This window comes from Capra hircus, chromosome 25 (genome assembly GCF_001704415.2).
Source record: "Capra hircus breed San Clemente chromosome 25, ASM170441v1, whole genome shotgun sequence".
NCBI lineage: Eukaryota > Metazoa > Chordata > Mammalia > Artiodactyla > Bovidae > Capra > Capra hircus.
This window is the reverse complement of record NC_030832.1, coordinates 41,417,565-41,437,053: the sequence shown is the minus strand read 5'-3', so window position 1 is coordinate 41,437,053 and position 19,489 is coordinate 41,417,565. Positions and strand designations below refer to the sequence as shown.

The 19,489-nt window shown below is 53.3% G+C and overlaps 1 protein-coding gene across 3 annotated transcripts in view; it reads right to left on the bottom strand.

The window, feature by feature from the left end:
* GNA12 (G protein subunit alpha 12) overlaps positions 1-19,489 on the bottom strand; it is a 73,386-nt gene that overhangs the window by 23,716 nt on the left and 30,181 nt on the right. For 2 of the 3 annotated variants that reach the window (XM_018040570.1, XM_018040571.1), the window contains exon 2: positions 8,750-8,965. The exons of the other annotated variant lie outside the window; for it this stretch is intronic. In XM_018040570.1, coding sequence (XP_017896059.1) covers positions 8,750-8,965 — 216 coding nt within the window. The remainder of the gene's footprint in view (positions 1-8,749; positions 8,966-19,489) is intronic. 3 annotated transcript variants of the gene reach the window in all.

Below are 19,489 nucleotides of genomic sequence, written 5' to 3'. Positions count from 1 at the left end.
GCTCTCCACCGGAGTGCTGAACGCGAAAGAGAAATTGCAGCACCAGGCTTGTGAGGCTCCCCGTCGACCGCCAGGCCTGAGGTGCAGGGGACCCTGGTAGGCCGGGTGGACAGTGAGGTGCAGGGGACCCTGGTAGGCCGGGTGGACAGTGAGGTGCAGGGGACCCTGGTAAGCCGGGTGGACAGTGAGGTGCAGGGGACCCTGGTAGGCCGGGTGGACAGTGAGACTAGGCGACCTGCATGCTCCTCTCCAGGTCTGAGGCCCTCAGGCCCGACACCACTCGTCACCCCCCACGCCCATCACCGGGATTGCGCAAAAGCCTCTGTCGGGCCTCCCTGTCTATCATCCACACAGCTGCCACAGGGACCCGGCTAAAATGGGATCAAGCCGTCCCACTCCTCTGCCCCAAGTCCTTCCAGCGGCCCCTCGCAAGGCCTCCATGAGCCCCGCTGCTCTGCAGACCCGCCCCCACCCCATCTGTGCACCCTGGGACACACGTCGGCTCCCACCCCCGGGCCTTTGCACTTGCTCCTCTTCCGGCTGGAACACTCCCCTCACCCCAGACCCTGCTTTCCCGTCTCCTTCAGAGGGTGCTCGCATGCCCCTTGGGGCGCTCCATCAGCTTGGACCAGAAGCCGAAGCACAGAGGCTTAGACAACACGGCTGTGGGCCCCTGGCCACGCAGTGTATGCTGCGTCCTCTTGTGGGTCGTGCTGACCGTCCAGGTTCTCGACGCTGACGGCTTGTGTGGACTGCCTGGTCATTCAGAGGGCCAGTCTCAGACCTTGTTCCCATGGCGACATTCAACCAGGATGAGCAGGACTTGCAGCCTGGCTGCAGCCACGCTCAGCTCGGCCAGCACGACAGACGGGAAAACGAAAGGTGGGGAGGACAGAGAGCCCCAATGGAAACGCCCCGTGATCCCTGACCCCTGCTTCTCCCATGAGGCGCCTCCACATTCCCCACCCAGTTCCCCCCTTTATGCTCGTGCGTGCGAGCACACACACGCACACTCGCCTGTTGCTGGCGTGTTCACTGTCTGTCTCCCCTCGTCAGAAAGTCAGCTCCGCGCGGTCTGATCTTCCTGTTTGTTCGGGGCGCTTTCGCAGGGCTTGCGAGTCCCTGGCATGAGGTGCTGCCCCACAAAACCGTGCGGAACGGATGAATTCCATGAAACGAACAGATGCACAAGACTGGAGGCACAGTCGCGAGGTGCGGCCCACGCGTAACACCGTGAGGACAGCACCCCCAACTTGGCCTTCCCGGGGTCCACACTAGCGCCAGCCCCCTGCCGCCAGCGTCCCAGAGGCAGAAGGTCCCCAGGGGCTCCGCCAGCTGAGAACCATGCTCGGCCGCCTCCCCAAGGGGTGGCCTCTGAGAGGAGCGGGATGGGCCTGCAAGTCTCCGAGGGAGAGGGTGGGCTCCCCTCCCACCTCCTCCCGCTCCTGCCTGGCGGCCACGTCTGAGGACAGGAGCCACGCGGCAGGACAGGGCAAGGGTCTGGACAGACACCGCCCTGCCAGCCCTTCCTTCAGGTGACAGACATAGGGTGTGTCCCTGCTGCTCTGGCTTCCGGGGACAGTATGGACGCCCAGGAGTCTTCAGCCTGCCACAAACACTAGGGGCCTACCACCGTTCCAAAGTGGGAAAGATTCTCTGAAACATTCCGGACGGTACCATGGGCAACTCCAGGGAAAAGGCACGGCCCCCCACGGCACTTTCTGGGGGTTCTCTTGTCTTCCTTTGATTTAAACCTTCGACTACAGCATTAAAAAAAAAAATCAAGTGGGTAGGGTATCTGGACAGCGGAGAAAAGAGGAAGCGGCAAAGGTGGGCCCGGGGGACAGCTGAATCTGGCAGAGAGACCCCTGGACTCCACCCCTTCAGAGGAGCCCGGAAACAGCCCTGAGCGGCCTGCGGGCATTGCTTGCCATTCAAACAAGCAGTGACTTCAGGACTTCTTTCTTTTCTGTTTTTATTGAATTGATCACAACATTCTTCTGTTCTCCGTTTTGTTTTCTTGGCCCAGGGCATGTGGGATCTCCCCTCCCAGACCAGGATCAAACCCGTACCACCCTGCCCCCCACTGGAAGGCCAAGTCTATCCCCTGGACCTCCAGTTCCCAGGACTCATCCCCAATCGACCAGCAGCCATGACACTGTTCCTCCAGTGGCTGAAAGTGACCGCCGGACCCCGAGAGTGGATTTCTCTCCTAGAAGGACAAGGAGCTGGGGCAGAAAACGCCCCAAATTGCCCGTTCACCATACGTCACTTTGTTTCATGTGGCCTCAAAGTTACAGAAAGTTATCACGGCTACAAATCAAATCACCTCATCTTCCATTTACTCTCATCCTCTAGTGCCTCAAAAGCCTGCTTCCTAAGAAAGCTCAGGGAAACAATTCTGAAACCCAGTTAAAATCACACCAGCAAAAGTATAGTGAGTGTGGCCCTTTCACAGCGTCGTCTTCCAGGATTTCAAACAGCTCAGCTGGGATTCCAGCACCTCCACCAGCTTTGTTCATAGTGATGCTTCCGAAGGCCCACTTGACTTCAGACTCCAGGATGTCTGGCTCTAGGTGAGTGACCACACCAGCATGGTTATCTGGGTCACTAAGATCTTTTTTGTACAGTTCTTCTGTGTATTCTTGCCACCTCTTCTTAATATCTTCTGCTTCTGTTAGGTCCATACCATTTCTGTCCTCCACTGTGCCCATCTTTGCACGAAATGCTCCCTTGATCTCTCTGATTTTCTTGAAGAGATCTGTAGTCTTTCCCATTCTATTGCTTTCCTCTATTTATTTGCACTCATCACTGAGGAAGGTTTTCTTATCTCCTCCTGTTATTCTTGGGAACTCTGCATTCAAGGGGTGTGTTTCCTTCTCTCCTCTGCCTTTACACTCTCTTCTTTTCTCAGCTATTTGTCAGGCCTCCTCACAAAGACAACCATTTACCTTTCTGTACTTCTTTTTCTTGAGGATGATCTTGAGCCCTGCCTCCTGTACAATGTCATGAACCTCCATCCATAGTTCTTCAGGCACTCTATCAGACTTAATCTCTTGAATTTATTTGCCACTTCCACCGTATAATCGTAAAAGATTTGAGTGAGGTCATACCTGAATGGTCTAGTGCTTTTCCCTACTTTCTTCAGTTTAAGTCTGAAGTTGGCAATAACGAGTTCACAATCTGAGCCACAGTCAGCTCCCGGTCTTATTTTTGCTGACTGTATACAGCTTCTCCATCTTTGACTGCAAAGAATATAATCAATCTGATTTCGGTATTGACCATCTGGTGATGTCCATGCGTAGAGTAGTGATCCTCTGGATCAAAGAAAAAGCAAGAGAGTTACAGAAAAGCATCTACTTATGCTTCATTGACTACACCAAAGCCTTTGACTGTGTGGATCACAACAAACTGTAGAAAATTCTTAAGGAGATGGGAATACCAGACGCAGAACAAGACACAGAACTGCTTCTGTATGCAAGTCAAGAAGCAACAGTTAGAACCAGACATGGAACAACAGACTGGTTCCAAATAGGGAGAGGAGTCCATCAAGGCTGTATATTGTTACTCTGCTTATTTAGCCTATATGCAGAGTACATCATGCAAAATGCTAGGCTGGATGAAGCACAAGCTAGAATCAAGATTGCTGGGAAAAATATCAACCTCAGATATGCAGATGACACCACTCTTATGGCAAAAAGCAAAGAGGAACTGAGGAGCCTCTTGATGAAAGTGAAAGAAGAGAGTGAAAAAGCTGGCTTAAAACTCAACATTCAGCAAACTAAGATCATGGCATCTGGTCCCATCACTTCATGGGAAATAGATGGGGAAACAACGGAAACAGTGTCAGACTTTATTTTTCTGGGCTCCAAAATCACTGCAGATGGTGACTGCAGCCATGAAATTAAAAGACACTTGGATCCTTGGAAGAAAAGCTACGACCAACCTAGAGAGCATATTAAAAAGCAGAGACGTTACTTTGCCAACAAAGGTCCATCTAGTCAAAGCTATGGTTTTCCCATTAGTCATGTATGGATGTGAAGGTTGGAGCATAAAGAAAGCTGAGTGCCGAAGAATTGCTGCCTTTGAGCTGCGGTGTTGGAGAAGACTCTTGGGAGTCCCTTGGACTGCAAGGAGATCCAACCAGTCCATCCTAAAGGACATCAGTCCTGAATATTCATTGGAAAGACTGATGCTGAAGCCGAAACTCCAATACTTGGGCCACCTGATGCGAAGAACCGACTCATTGGAAAAGACCCTGATGCTGGGAAAGATTGAAGGCGGGAGGAGAAGGGGACGACAGGATGAGATGGTTGGATGGCATCACCGCCTCGACGGACCTGAGTTTGAGCGAGCTCCGGGAGCTGGTAATGGACAGGGAGGCCTGGCGAGGTGCAGTCCACGGGGTCGGAGAGAGTCGGGCACGACTGAGCACTGACCTGAGCAAAAGCACAGGCAACTGTCCAAGTAACAGCAGCCTGCGGGGTCAAGGCCTCCTGCAAGGGACTGGTTTGTTTTTTCTTTTCCGAAAAAGATATGACTGCTACACAGCACACGCTGATGTCTGTTTCAGGAATGCAAAGGAGAATTCTGGGCACTACTTTATCCCAGAACCTCACTGAAGAAGCGTTCCAAGCCTGAGAACTTCAAATTGTGTTTCTCTGGCCCTTATGGAGTATATGCATCGGGTGAGGGGTGGGTGAGGACCACGGGGACCCTGTGGGCGGATGCGGTGACCCCGGGGTAACTGAAGCCCAGATGTCACAAAGCCTGGGCAGACCACACGTGGACTTTGTGTCAGGAGTGAGATGGGCGATCCGACTCTGCTTATGCTCAGCATGCCACTCTCTCAGCCACAGAGTAAGTCTCCTCTTAGAACCTCATACCCGCCCGCTTCTAAGGCAGCGCACACCTCTACTCTGCTCTCAGCCCCAGAGTGAGCCTTTTCTAGCAATCCAGCACTCTCTGATGACGTTACAAAGACTCAATTTTTCTAAACATGACAGAAAAGAAAAAATAGTCTCTGTAATTAGCAGAATCGCTTGACTTTCAGAAGTCAAGAAACAGACTTCCCTCCTCTGAACTGAATCTCCAGTTCCATCCTCCAGAGCCGAAGAGATGAAGACATTTTCAAGGAAGTACCATGCCCTGCCACTGTGAAACAGGAACTGGGAGGAGGAAAAAAATGACTCAGAACGCATCAACTCTGTTCTTTTGTATTTTTTAAACATCCAAGAGTGTGAAGCAAAAAGCATCAGAGAGAAGGGCCCATGGTCTCCATGTGTGCTGGACCCCAAACATCGGAACAAGTAAGCGTCAGGGTCAGTCGGTCAAGCGGATTTCAGTGAGGACTCCGGCAGAGGCACCAAAGTGCCCCGCAGCCGCCCAGTCTGCTAAGAACAGGTGCACCGAGCCCATCGGAACGGCAAGTCGCCAAACGCAGCTCAAGGGCTATGATCTTGGGAGTCCCGCTTGCCGCCCCTGTCGCACAGGGGAGCGCGAGGGCTGGACGCTCATCAGGCCTCGGGCGCCCCACGGGGTATCTCCCTGCACGGCATCCCCGGCTCCGGGAGGAGGTGGGCACTGCTGCAGCCTTGTGCCGGGGAAGCCAGGCCAGAACTGACCCAGCACCGAGGAGGGGGCAGAGCCGAGAAGCAGTGCCAGCCACACACAGAGCTCCCACTCATCCTCCACCCCCCAAACTTTGTCCTGAGCAGACCAAGTTCCTTTACCGGGTACAGCAGCCGGAGGAGGGACCTGCACAAGGAGCCTGCCGAGCGGGGCGGCGCCTCTCTGGCCCCCTCCGCCCACCCGCGCAGGCCACACTCTTGCAGAGACACCCCCCTCCACGCCTAACAGGGCCCAGTTCATCCCCACCTCATCCTGAGACAGTCTGCCCCCAAACATCTCCCTGCCCCCTCCTGTCAGGTGGAATCGCTTACCTTCTCCCTTTATGCGTAGCTGGATACTCCTCAATCACACTTCTCAGCATATTCTATGGCGCTTATTTGCTTGGATATCTGTCTTACCAGCTTTGGGAGGAAGCCAAACTTGACCTCAGCAGAGTGCCTGGCTCACAGGCAAGGCTCAGTGAAAGAGCACCCACCGCAGTGCCCAGCGAGGAGGACGCGCAAGGGTCTGACAAGCCGCCCCAGCACACGCACACCCCAGGTACAGCACTTGCTAAACACGGCTGGCAGCGCTCAGCTCTGCAGTGTACGTTTCCTTCTGGGGTCAGCTCTCAACTGACAACGGCAATTTCCATTCAGGCTCTGAAGAGACCACTCTTTCCCAGACCATTTCAGTTTGTGGGTTTATGTGGTGGGAGAAGCCTCGGGGCTTGCCAGGGGGCACAGTGGTCAAGAACCAACGTGCCGATGCAGGAGGTGCAAGAGACGCAGGCTCGACCTCTGGGTCGGGAAGACCCCCTGGAGAAGGAGGCGGCCACTCTCTCCAGTCCTCTTGCCTGGAGAAGCCCATGGACAGAGGAGCCTGGCCTGGCGGGCGTCAGCCCACGGGCTGCAGAGAGCTGGACACGCCTCGGCACCCACGCATGGTGGGGGGACCTAAACCCCAACTTCACACGTGAGAGTCTGTGTGTTCTCCAGCTGTAGCCATGCCTGACAGTCACGCCCTTTAGAAAATTAACAATTCTTTTCTGCAGTGACTATATCTCCTAGCTCATTTGACTGTTTCACTTTAATCTTTAAACTTGAGAATGAATGTGAAAATCAAAGTTCTAAAAATGTCATCCCTCAGATCCACTGATGGATATTAAAATCTGTGGGTGAAAGCTTGAAGGGAAACAGGATGTCTGCAGAGTCGCAAAGCCCCCCCCCCCCAATATTTATTCATAACAGAGGACAGCAGTGACCTCACAGTGGAGACGTGTGGCAAACAGCACGTTAAGCGAGTAACCCAGGCCCCTGCCACCAGGAAGCAGACGCACCGCGAGCTCACACCTCAGAGAGGACGCTCAGGGGACGCAGCGTCACTTAGTTGTTTTCTTGCTCATCCTAGTGATGAGAAAGCACCAGACAGACCCAAAGACGGACGCTCTGCAAAGTGACCGAGCAGGGCTCCTTCCAGGTGTCCAGGTCATGAAGACCCAGGAGAGACCGAGGGGCTGTCCCTGATGGAGACCCAGGAGACGCCAGGGCCAAGTGCAGGGTGGGCTCCTGAGCCTGACCCTGGCTCGTGAGGAGGACATTCGAGGAAAAGCAGCTGAATCTGAATGAGGTCTCCAGTTTAATTCAGAGCAGTGTGCCACTATCAATCTTCTGGCTGTGCCGAGACGACTGGGTAAGACGAGAGGGTGGGGGGATCAGATGAAAAGTACGCGGAAGCTGAACTGAAAGGAACAGCTCAAATACAGGAGGCTAGTGCACAGAACCCGCTAGTAAGAGTCAGCAAGAGACATAAACAGGCGTTTCCCAGAAGAGGAAACACGCAGCCAGTAATTCAGGGAGATCTCAGTCAAGCCCTAGGGAGGCGAGGGGGATACAGTGTGTCCCAGCTCCCTCGGCTACGACGGGGTTCTCGAGCACCTCTGGAGTCGGACGGCACCTACGGGAGCGCCACGGGGGCTTCTGCTGCTGACACAGGCGCAGCTGCTGCAGCTGCTCCGGAAGACGACTGGATACATTCTGTCTGTCTGCAGGCACAGAGGCCCTACAACCGGCCAGTTCCCCTCCGCGGTGTATGTCCTGGAGACCCCTGGACATGGGTACCTGGGGACGCACGGGAGAGGTCGAGGGGCACTCGTTTCTAACAGCAAAACACGGAAAACGACCCCAAAGTACACCCCTGAGAGAACAGGCACGTCCACTACACCCACACGGCGGAAGAGCAGACGGCCGCGGGCGAGCGAGACCCACAGCCACGCGCGCCGCCTAAAGACACGTCACAGCATGGCAGGGCCAGCAAGCTCCGTCTAGCAAGAAGCCGCTCGTGTGGAGTGCGCAAACAGGGAAGACGCAAGGCTCTGCTTTTACAAGATGACTGCCTATCACGGCAACACCACAGCGACAGGCAAAGGACTGGTGCTGTGAAACTCGGGGTCCCGGTTCTCAGGGGGCAGAGGGGTGTGGAGGGCAGTGAGCCTTTTGGGCAACCCAGAGAGGGGGCATCCACAGCAGCCGGGCGCGTGCATTCCAGTTACAGGAGAGGCCTCAGACCCATCTCTGCAGACAGTCAGCGCTGAAGGGCACTTAGGAGAAAGAGGGAGTGCAGGCAGGCTAAACACCCCAGACTTCCTGTTACAGACTCATAGCCTAGATGAAGCTAAGTAACGAGGATGACTAGGCTTTCTGAAACTTTCCGGCTGTAAAATGAAAGGGAAGAACCTAGGGGAACAGCTCGGAAGAGCTCATGTGTGCTTCCCAGGGACAGATCTGAGGCCATTCGTGGTCTGCTGGGCAGGACTCATGCGTCACAGCTGGGACATTCTCCTAAGGATGCGTTGATTTCCTACGAAGAACGATACTTAGAAAGTTTGAGCTCCTTGAGTTACGCCAACACTTAGTATTTTAAGAATCCTTCATACTCCTTGAATGCAAACATTTATCTAGCCTGAATGAATTAATATCATTCCTTCTCAAACCATTTACATGGCTTAGTCAGCATTGGGTATTTCTGATCTTCAATATCAGGATTTAGAGCAATTTACAGTTCGCCTGTGCTTTCAGAGTTTGTAAAGGGGAATCCCATGAGGTCTAAGCCTGTGGTGTCCAGACAAGGGCTCACTCACCAGCTGGAACTCGCTCCTGCGGCTGAACGCCTCCCTGATGCCGGAGTCCCCCCAGAGCGCGCTCAGGGCGGGCACGTACAGCTGGAAGGTGGCGGGGTCCACGGGCAGCCCTGCCTTGTTCTCGAAAGCCATGAGGAACATCCCGTGCTTCTCATTTTCAGAGTACTGCCAGGGGATGCCGAGCTTGTCTCGTGCATCGACCAGAACCCTCGAGCCCTGGGAAAGAACAGAAAGACGACGTTCAGAATACTGCCAGGGGATGCCGAGCTTGTCTCGTGGATCGACCGGAACCCCTGAGCACTGGGAAAGAACAGAAAGAAGACGTTCAGAATACTGCCAGGGGATGCCGAGCTTGTCTCGTGGATCGACCGGAACCCCTGAACACTGGGAAAGAACAGAAAGAAGACAGAGGGTTTCACGGTGCTGCGAAGGCTGAGTCGCAGTGGAGAAAGCGGCGTGAGCATGGACGGTCGTAGAAGCAGGAGGCTCAGGAGCTGCCAAGCCGGCAGCCAGCGTCTGTCTCTGGGTTCGCTCTGTCCCGGCACGAGCGCTGTGCTCCCGGGGACGTGACTGTCAAGGCGGAGGCTCGCACAGACCACATCGCAGGTCTGCCCTGTGCCGTCCCTCGTTTGAAAAGGTCCCGAGAGGGAGACGACAGGTCGGGGAAGAAGTGGCCACACACATGCCTAGCGCCGTGTGGAAACAGAGCGCGAGCCGCGGCGCTGGCAGGGCCTGTGCTTGAGGACAACTCCAGCTGCAGCCCCGCTGCCCTGTCGCCGCGGAGGAGCACACGCACAGGCCGTCAGCACCGGGGGACTGAATGGGGAGCGGGCGGGAGCGGGTCACGTCCCAGGCGTGCCTGGGAGGGTGGGGAACCGGTCTCACTGTCGTGCTGATTCCCTCCCGGTTAGAAATACAGCCGGGATTTCCCGCCTTTTCCTCACCTCACTGCAGAAGCGGCCTGAACTAAAACAGGATGAGGGCAGGTGGCCAAACTGCGGAAATGCTGCTGCGGGGACAACGCCTCCCTGGGCAGGAAGCAGGCCTGGTCCATCACCCTTGACTCCGTGCTCGAGCATGATCAGCGCGGTGTCTACAGAAGCTTCTGGGCTCTGCTGGGGGAACTGCTGAATGCTCCCTGCGCACCAGCACTGGGTGAGCCCCACCCCGCCATCTGGAAAGGGCTTGGCTGGCTCAGAGCCGTCTGGGGGACCCAGGACACAGAGAGCAGTCCCCTGTCCCCCAGCACAGAGGACATCAGGATATCACTGCCCAGCTGGCACTTACTTTTCTGAGAAAAAGAAGAGCTTTATTGGAGCACAGGTCACATAACATACAATCCCCCATTGACTGTGTAGAGCTCAGTGGCTTTCAGTTGGCAGTTATTCTAGAAACCTGGGGCAAACCAGATCTCTGCTGGAGCATCTGCTGAAAGGTAACCAAAGGCGAGGTGAAAGGCGAAGGGGACCGGTGACCCAGAGTGCAGCTGTGGCCTCCCCTCCAGACCCAGTGCCCAGCACTGCCGGATCAGAAGTGCCCCTGTGAGCGCCTGCCCCAGGGTCCATGCCCAGTCCCTCTGACCCACAAACGCGTTTAATGCTTACTGGGGGCAGAGCACTGAGATATACACTGCGGGAAAACAGAAGGCTGACGAAGCAGTGACTGGGCTCCCGAAACTCAGAACCTGGCCCGGGAGACACAGACATGGATTTAAACGATGAACACCCATCAACAAGAAACATAGGGCTTCTCTGGTGGTTCAGACGGTAAAGAACCTGCCTGCAATGCAGGAGACCTGGGGTTGATCCCTGGGTTGGGAAGATCCCCTGAAGAAGGGAATGGCAATCCACTCCCGTATTATTTCCTGGAGAATGCCATGGACAGAGGGACCTGGCGGGCTATAGTCCGTGGAGTTGCAAAGAGGTGGGCATGACTGAGCAATTACCGGTAATAAAAACGCAGAAAACCACAAAGAGAGAATTCTTTAACTTGATAAGCGACACTGACGAAAACCTCTGCAGCGAATAGCAAAGATCCACGGTGGAAGACAGAGCGCTTCGGGTGAGAACGGGAGTGCGACCAGAACTCCCCTTTCACCACTGCTATTCGACACGGTTCCACGGCAAGGGGGGGAAGGAAATATAAGGTACGTGGACTGGAGAGGAAAAAATAAAACTGAGCCTGTCTGCAGATGAAACGATGGTCTGTGTACAAAATCCCAAGGAATCGATCACAGAAAACCTCCTAGAATCCAAGTGAATTCAGCAAGGTTGCTGGGTACAAAAACTGACAGAAGCAAAATGTCTTTCTATACACTAGAAAGTTACACGTGGAAATGGAAATGTAACATTGTAAACTCTTTAGACGTGCCACGTGGTGTGCAGGACCTCAGTTCCGTGACCAGGGGCCAAGCCTGCTCCCCCTGAGGTGGAAGCGTGGCGTCTTAGCCCCTGGACTGTCAGAGAAGCCCCAGAGGTGGACATTCAAAGTGCAGTACTGTTAACAATCACAAGCCCCAGAATGAGACGCTCAGGTTCAAGTCTGACAGAGCGTGCACAGGACTTGCGCGCTGCAAGCCGTGAAATGTGGACGAAAGAAACCAAAGACCCGACGGAAGGTGGGGCAGCCCATGCTCGTGGATCGGAAGCGTCGACGTGATGACGGCACGCCCTCTAAACTGACACATACAGGCTGACCAGTTTCTATAAAATCCCAGCAAGAGCTTTCATGGATGTGGACAGAACTCTTACAAGATTCATATAATCTAAGGCACTAGACTAAAACAATCCTGAAACAGGAAAATTAAGTGGGAGGAATCTGATTTCCAGACATGTTATTACACAGCTACCACCAGCAGGACTGTGTGGTATCGGTGATGGACTAGGCACAGAGGTCAATGGGACGTAACAGAAACTCAGACACAGGTACTATGGTCAGCTGCTTTTTTTTTTTTTAGATCCAAAAGCAATTACGTAGAGGAAAAGCCTTTTTAATAAATGATATTGAAGCAATTGGACATCCATAGGCAAAGAAAAAACAAAATCAAAACAAAACCTTGATCTAAACCCCACACCTTATACAGAACTGACTCAAAACATAAAGCTACAGCATAGTAGAAAATCTTCAGAGTCCACAACTTGGCAAACAGTCCTTAGACATGACACAAAATGCGTGGTTCATAAAGGAAAAATGGCTTCCCTGGTGGCTCAGAGGAAGAATCCGCCTGCAGCGCTGGAGACCTTGGTGTGACCCCTGGGCTGGGAAGGTCCCCTGGAGGAGGGCACTCAGCCCACTCCGTATGCTGCCTGGAGAATGAACCCCCACGGCCAGAGCCTGGCGGGCTGCAGTCCGCGGGGATGCAGACTCGGACGTGACTGACCGACTAACACACGCGGCATACACCGATACGCTGGCTTTCATGAAAGTCAAAGCTTTTGCTCCTCAGAAGACTTTAAGGGAATAAAAAGACAGGCTTCGGACTGGTAGGAGATACTCGCCAACCACGTGTCTGACAAACGACTCATACGTAGAATATACGAAGAATGCTCAAAAGCCAACAATTTAGAGAAGCAAAACAATCCAAAAGACATGGAGCGCTGTTCCACCAGCAGGCACGCAGACAGCCAGTAAGCAGAAGACAAGATGTCCAAGCTCACTGGCCACCAGGGAGAAGCAGACCCGAGCTCTGATGAGAAGACGTCACGACACGTACGAAAACAGCCCAAACCGAAAAATCAGCGCCAGCGCCGAACGGCGGTGAGGAGGCAGAGACACGCCAGCTCTAACACACCGCTGTGGGGATGCAGAACGCGACAGCCACTCCAGAACAGTTTTCCAGTTTCTTAAAAAAAAAAGAAAAGAAAGAAAAATTGAGCCTACACTTAGCATACAATGCGGCATGCCGTACAATGTCACTCCTGGACGTTTATTCCAGAGAAATGAAAACTTACGTCCCCACAAAACCCTGTGCAGCGACGTTCACAGCAGCCACAAACTGGCAACAACCTAGGTGCTAGGTGTGGCGGTGCTTTAATAAGCCAAGCGTTCAGCCGCGGCACCTCGTACCACGGACTTAAGGATGAGAAGAACGGGCCACTGATGTGTGCAACTTAGATGGATCTCAAAAAAGCATACTATGGGATTCCGTTCATACAGTGTTCTTGCAATGATAAAATCATAGGGATGGAAAGCACAGGAGCGGCTCCTGGGGGCGGGGACGGGCAGAGGCCTGCGGCTGTGGCTGCGCAGCTGGAGGGAGCTCCCTGTGGTTTGGGGCAGGTCTGTGTCCTGAGGACACAGGCGATACGTGTCAGAGTCTCACACACACTGGACCAGCCTCAGTCTCCCGGGTTTGATGCTGCACTACAGTTAAACAAAATGCAACCACTGGGGGAAACTTGGAGATACCGCTCTGTGCCGTCTTTGCAATTTCCTGCAAATATGTATTTCAAAATAAAAAGTAAAGAAAAAAAAAAGTTAACTAGCAATTAAAGATATATGTTCCAATTACACGGTGTAGGAAGGGAAGGTTACTAGAGGCCAAAAGAAGAGAGACTGGTAGGAAGAGCTGAGGCTGGAAAACACTAACCTGAGCGGAGCTTCTGAAGCCCCGGTTCATTTCAACAAGTGCCCACAGCTCATCAGAGCCCACTCATCCGGAGGGCGGGGAACAGGATTCAGACCAGGCCCCCGCTGGCCTTCCTCCCTGCCTCCCCCGTCCCTGCACTCTCTGAGACATCACCCCAAACTCCCCACTGCTTGCAGAGACACAGACGCTTCAGCAAGCACCTGAGCAGGGAGCAGGGATTTCACTGGTGAGATTCCAGGCAAAGGGTCAGGCTCCTCGGGGCAAGTCAGAGAAAGCCTCCCCCAGGCCGGCAAGAGGCTGGGTCAGGACCCCAGCCCCCACATGCCCCGAGCCAGGCAGCCAGGCTGCCCACCACCCTCGATGGCCCTGCCCACACGACTCCCATGCGGCACACGCACTCTGACCACCAGGTGTCTGCTCGGGGCTCCGACTCCCCGAGGAGCACGGCCCACTCACGGGTTCAACTGAGCTCCCTCGGGAGCTGATGTCGGAGGCGAAGGCAGGGAACCAGATAGGCCTGAGGCCTGAGTGCTCGTTTACCAAGACTGCTTTCAACGCTGCGCAGACCAGGCCTGCCCTAATTATTGGGGTGAACATAGGTTTGGCTTTAAAACCCCGGTGTATCCAAAAGCAGCCTGTGTTCCCAGTGCATGCTGCCACCCAGGCAAGCTGGAACTGGTCCAGATTAGCTTCACCCAAACTTGAAGAAAAGGCCCCTTATTCCTGTTTTTAGAAATCCAGGGAAATTGGCAGAACTGCCGACAGACTTAGAACGCTACCAGCAGTGTAGCCACTTTCTGGGTCTCGTTCACGTCATCTGGAGGGAAAGACAGCAGGCGGGAAAACAAAACGACAGCTTTCTTTTGCCCTGATTGTGAGTTATTCCAGTCAAAGACCACTCGCTACCAACTGTTCTGAAGCTGCAAAACCAAGCTCCAGGGAAGTTTTCTACTGTGGGACATCTGCTGAAAATCTGAGTCCAGTTTTCCTTCATTTTTAGCAAGAGCTTAGGGCCTTTCGAAATGTTATATACACTCTATTTTGCAGAAATGATAATTATATATATATGTATCTCTCTGTCATGACACAGAGTTGCTAAGTCTTAAAAGATACTAATACAGCAGGCATAGCTGAATGATAAAATATCTTGCCCTAACCTTCTCCAGTAAAAGGCCAGTTTCCTAAAACACAAAGGCTAGGACAATTCTAAACCCTATGTACACTCACAAGCAGAAAACAAGGCAGAGGACAATTTGCTTGAGTCTCATTAGCGGCTGCTTAAGAAGTTCTTCTTTCAGTAACAGTGTTAACTGAAGTATTGATTTGTCCAATAACCATGCATTTCATTCACTCACCCAAATATAAACAGGTAAAGTCCTAAGCAGACTGATGACTTCACCTCAACACTATATGACACTTTAAACTGTTCGAAGAACACATTTTTAAAACAACTTATAAATCCAGCAGTTTCAGCTTCTAGTCAAAGAACAGCTCCCCTGTCTGCTGGAGATGTAGATTTGGGGTTGGGGGGGGTGGGGTTCGGTTTTACTGGAAGAAGACCAAAAATCGCAAATCCTGTTATCTTGTTTCAAAATAGATTTTGTTAGTTTAGCCCCTAATCAAACCAAATCTTTTCAGATTAGTCATTCCTTACTAGAATCTTCCCACAATAAATACTAAGGCTCAGAAAGATGTAAAACGCTAGCAGATCAAGCGAGCTTTCTCCACGGAATCGAGCTACATGAAGAGAATGGCAAGGTTTTGCATGCTCGCCCATAGAAAGCCGTGTGAGCACTTGCAAAGCTCTGTTTCTGTGTTGCTGTTGTTTTTTTAAACCCACTGGGCAGAGTTGTTTGCCTTTGGCCAGCATCCAAATAAAAGAAACGCTGCCAGCAATGTAAACAGGATGCATTTCTTTAAGTTAATGAGCCCAGCAAGCAGAGGCAGATGGCTCCTCTTAGCCTTCTCTGAGGCTGGAGTGGAGGCTACCTTCTAATTTAGAGGTCGGAGAAGAAGCGAGGCGGGGAGGGGTGTGCAGGAAGCGGCCCATCAGAGCGCCGTCAGCCCCAGACACAGAGCTGGCAGGCCTCCGGGGCCAGGCCCCGTCCCCACCACGCCCGTCCTCCCATGAGCTCTGGGAACGAACCTCTCTCTGCCCTCATGGCATAGCCCGTCCCTCGCCATGCTCCTACTTCAGGAGGGCTGCCTGGCAGAGGGCTGTGCCAAGGAACAGGGACAGGCCAGAAGGGCACTCCGCATGGCGCCTGCTCCGAGCTCGCAGCACCGTCACAGAAGCCGGCCAGAGCAGGCTGAAGATCACCACCACCATCAGGGAAGGGGGAGAAGGGCCGCGGGACAGTGGGAAGCGTCACATCAGTGAGGGGAGCAGGTTAAGCCAGACTGCGGTGAGCTAAGACTTCTGGAATTTACTCTGGGAGACACTGGGAGCAAGCAAGGCTCTGGGAAGGAGTGGGACAAGGGCAGGGCTCCGCCTCCAGACTCCAGAGATGCGAAGGATAAGTGCAGGTGGGAAGGGCGGTCAGGAGGGGCGGCCAGGCTCTCCCGTGCGGAGATGACACACAGCAAGATGAGTTCCAAAGGCAGAGAGCATGGGACGGCTTAGGAAGGGGTACGGTTTGGACAAGTTTATGACAAATTAAATTTAACAGGGCAATGGGATATCCAAGGCCAAGTTTTCAGAAAATAGACGAATTATAAGGAAAACTCCAGGTGTAAGAAGTAGAAGTAAATTAGCAAAATAAAAGTAGAAGTAAATTAGCACCATCAGCTTTTTTTTTTCTTGGCTGCCTAGGAAAGGCTGGTTTCCCTATAAGTTAAAAAGAAAAAGAAAAAGAAAGGAATTCCACAGCAGTGCAGAATTCCTCGGATCTTCTAAACTGGAACGTGAAAAGCCATGCTAAATTTCAGACCTCAGGACGTAAGGGGTTGTGAAATCGACTCCTGGAGCCACACGCCGACCACCGGCCACTGTGTGCCATCCACTCGTCCAGACGTGTGAGCCAGAAGCTACTCGACTAAACGTCTCACTAAATGTTACAAAGACAAACAGAGGTGTGCGGCGGGGTGCGGCGAGGAGTGAAGCCTTCTTGCTGAGGGCAGAAAATATTAAATAAACTTAAGACTAAAAAAATACTAAATGTCATTCCAAGAGGAAAAAGGCCTGTAATCACTACAAACAGGTAACACGGCTTAATATGCTATGTTCAGGGTTATCTAGAGTCAAGCTCCGTGGATGGAATGATTTAGTGAGAAGTTTTAAAATAAAACTATAGCGGTAAATACCTGAATAAACTGTAAACAGGAAGGGTAAATGCGTCATAGAATCCCCATTTCAGTTAAGACAGATATGCGTATATACGGAGACACACCCATGGGTGTGCGTGCGTGTGAGCTCATTTCATCTTCGTGAGGTGTGGAGGATTGTGCCCACTTTACAGATGAGAGAACGGAAGCTCGACCACCCAGCCGTCGAGGGTGACTCTGGGACTCTGAAGCGTGTTTTTCCACCTCCATTCTCTTCCTCTACGGGTGTGTCTGGGGAGATAAGGGCGCAAAGAGGCACGAGGGAGAAGCTGTCTCTGCCTGCTGCCCGTTTTCACGCAGCTGACAGCAGGCGCCGAGGCCAGAATCATCTGAATTGACCTTCCATGACCCAGCATTTCTGGTGCTCTCCAGAATTTTTTTTTTTTTTTAAAGCCACAATTCAGCTGGAAGCATGGGATATACTACATGCCTGGCTAAATTAGAGGACACCGAGCAAGTTCAGATTGTCCTTTAATCTCTAAACAGTGGAAGCCTCACACACCGTCCTGGCAGCACAGTCGCGGGATAGCCTGTGGCCGCCCTGCCTGACGCAGGCGCCCCCAGCCACCCGTGGCCGCTGAGCAGAGGGCCATGGCCAGTCTGAACTGAGGTGTGTTAGTTCAGAGACTGGGCTTCAGAGACTCACTACAAAAGACACATGTATTTTGTCTTTTAATACTGATCACAGGTTGACATTATACAGCTGGAAGTCACGAACCTCCTGAGATTATAACATCCTGGACGGTTCCAGCCCTGAAAGTGTTACTGTGAAGCCGCTTTCGCGTGTCCTCTCCTTTCCTTACTGTGGCTGATCTGGAGAGCACGGTGGCATGCGTCACAGTTCTGTGGGACAGCGCTGCTTGTGTGCGCACGCTAGAATTACACTGCTTCACACCGTGTACTCCCGTTCACGCATCTCCTTCCCACTCATACAGACGCGGACAGGACACGCCTCCGACGGGTGCAGAGGCCACACGCAGAGGCACAGGTCAGCAGCAGCCTTGGCAGGACGCGGGCTCTGCCACCTCGGTGCCTGTGAAAAGTGGCTTCAGTTCCTCAAGACACCGGCCTGCCCCCGGAGCCCGAGCCTCCCCTGCAGGCTGGCACCCGCCCGAGTAGGCCCACATTTGCAAGGGGTCCAGAGGGGGTGCGCTGGACAGCACTGGAACTCCGGTCGCTGGCCTCTACTGGGAGGAGCAAACACCACCCGCCCCGCTGTCAGCAGGTGCCCTGGTGCCGCCTTCAAAACAGGCCCACACCCCCACCGCTTCCTGCCACCCCCTCGGCGATGGCTTTGGTCCAGCTGCCAGCATCTCTCACCTGGATCACGGCAAACCTTCCGATTGGCCCTCACGTCTACACGTGTCCCCATCAGTCTCTTCTCAAAATGAGGTCACGGTGCCCTCTGCCCAACCCCACGGGGCCCTTTCTTATTACAGGAAAAGCCCAGAAGGCCCGACCCCTCTTCCTCCTGCTCCACGCCATGGCCTGAGCACCTCTGGGACGCCCGAGACCCTCCTGCCCCAGACATGCACAGGGCCCGCTCCTGTCTCCTCCGAGCCTCTACTCAGGTGTCAGCTCAGCGAGGCCGTCCCCGGCCGCCTTAACCACCGCCTGAGGCCACCTGGCACCTGCCCTTCCCACCCTCCCCTGCTCTTTCTCGAGCATTTACTGCTGCCCAGCGAATGGGCCCGACAGTCACTCACCCGTCTCGGTTGCCCCGTTTCTCCCCCACTGGAACGAGCAGCCCCTGAGGACAGGCTCCTCTGTCTGGTTTGCTCAGCCCAAACCCCCAGGGCTGCACACAGATCTACGGCTGTCGACAGGATGAGCTCAGCGGTCTCGGGTTCCTCGGCTGCTAAGCCAGGATGAACAACCCTTCCTACTTCTCACGCTGCAGCAAGGAGTACCTGAGGCAATAGATACCGGATGCCAACAATCGGATTCGCCTTGTGCCAAAACTGGTCTACAGAAAGCTGCAACCTGAACGCCACTAGTCATTCCAAGTCCCTTCTCACGGGAAATCTCACACGTGAGGAACCATTATTGAGGCTAATGAATTAATAGCCACAACCTGAACGTCAATAGTCATTCCAAGTCCTTTCTCACTGGAAATCTCACACGTGAGCAATCAACATTGAGGTTAATAAATTAATATCGTCCCATTCTTTATTTGAAAGCAATTTAGTTACAAAATGCGTCAGGAAAGTTCCTTTTAAAACTATCCATTTTAGTACGTCAAAGATAAAAAGAAAAGCCTGTTTAGAGGAAAAGTTCAACCAAAGCAACAGCCTAAGTGACTGTAACAAGTCAATGGAATCTGCAGAGTGGCAGTTTAAATAGAAGCATACAGTTCACCCGTGTGAAGTGTGAAAGGCGCTTCTCTTAAAAGCGCACGGGCGCCGTTATGATAACGCAAAAGCAAGTCTTTAAAAGCTCACTGGATGCAGAGCAGCCTCCAGCACGAGGCCAGCTCCCTCAGCAGGCACGACAGTGTCCCGTCCTTGCAGGGAGACGTTCTAGCCTCAGAAAGGGATCAACCCCAGAAGCGGAGGGGTCCCTCGTGAAATCTGGAGCTCACAATTTCAGGGTTTGCCGCGAAGGTCAAACGGTAGAAGTAACAATAGTAACCACGTCACCTCCTCTAGGAGGAACCTGGCTCAGGGTCCCATGGAGAACAAGAAGAATCTGCGTCTGACACGACAGACCCCAGCGATCGCTAGAGATAGTAAGGAAGAGAACGAGACCGGGGCAGCGGCCCTGGAGGCTGTCACACACAGGGACGGGGCGGCAGCTCAGCCCGTCAGCAGCAGGTGCGGAACTGGAAC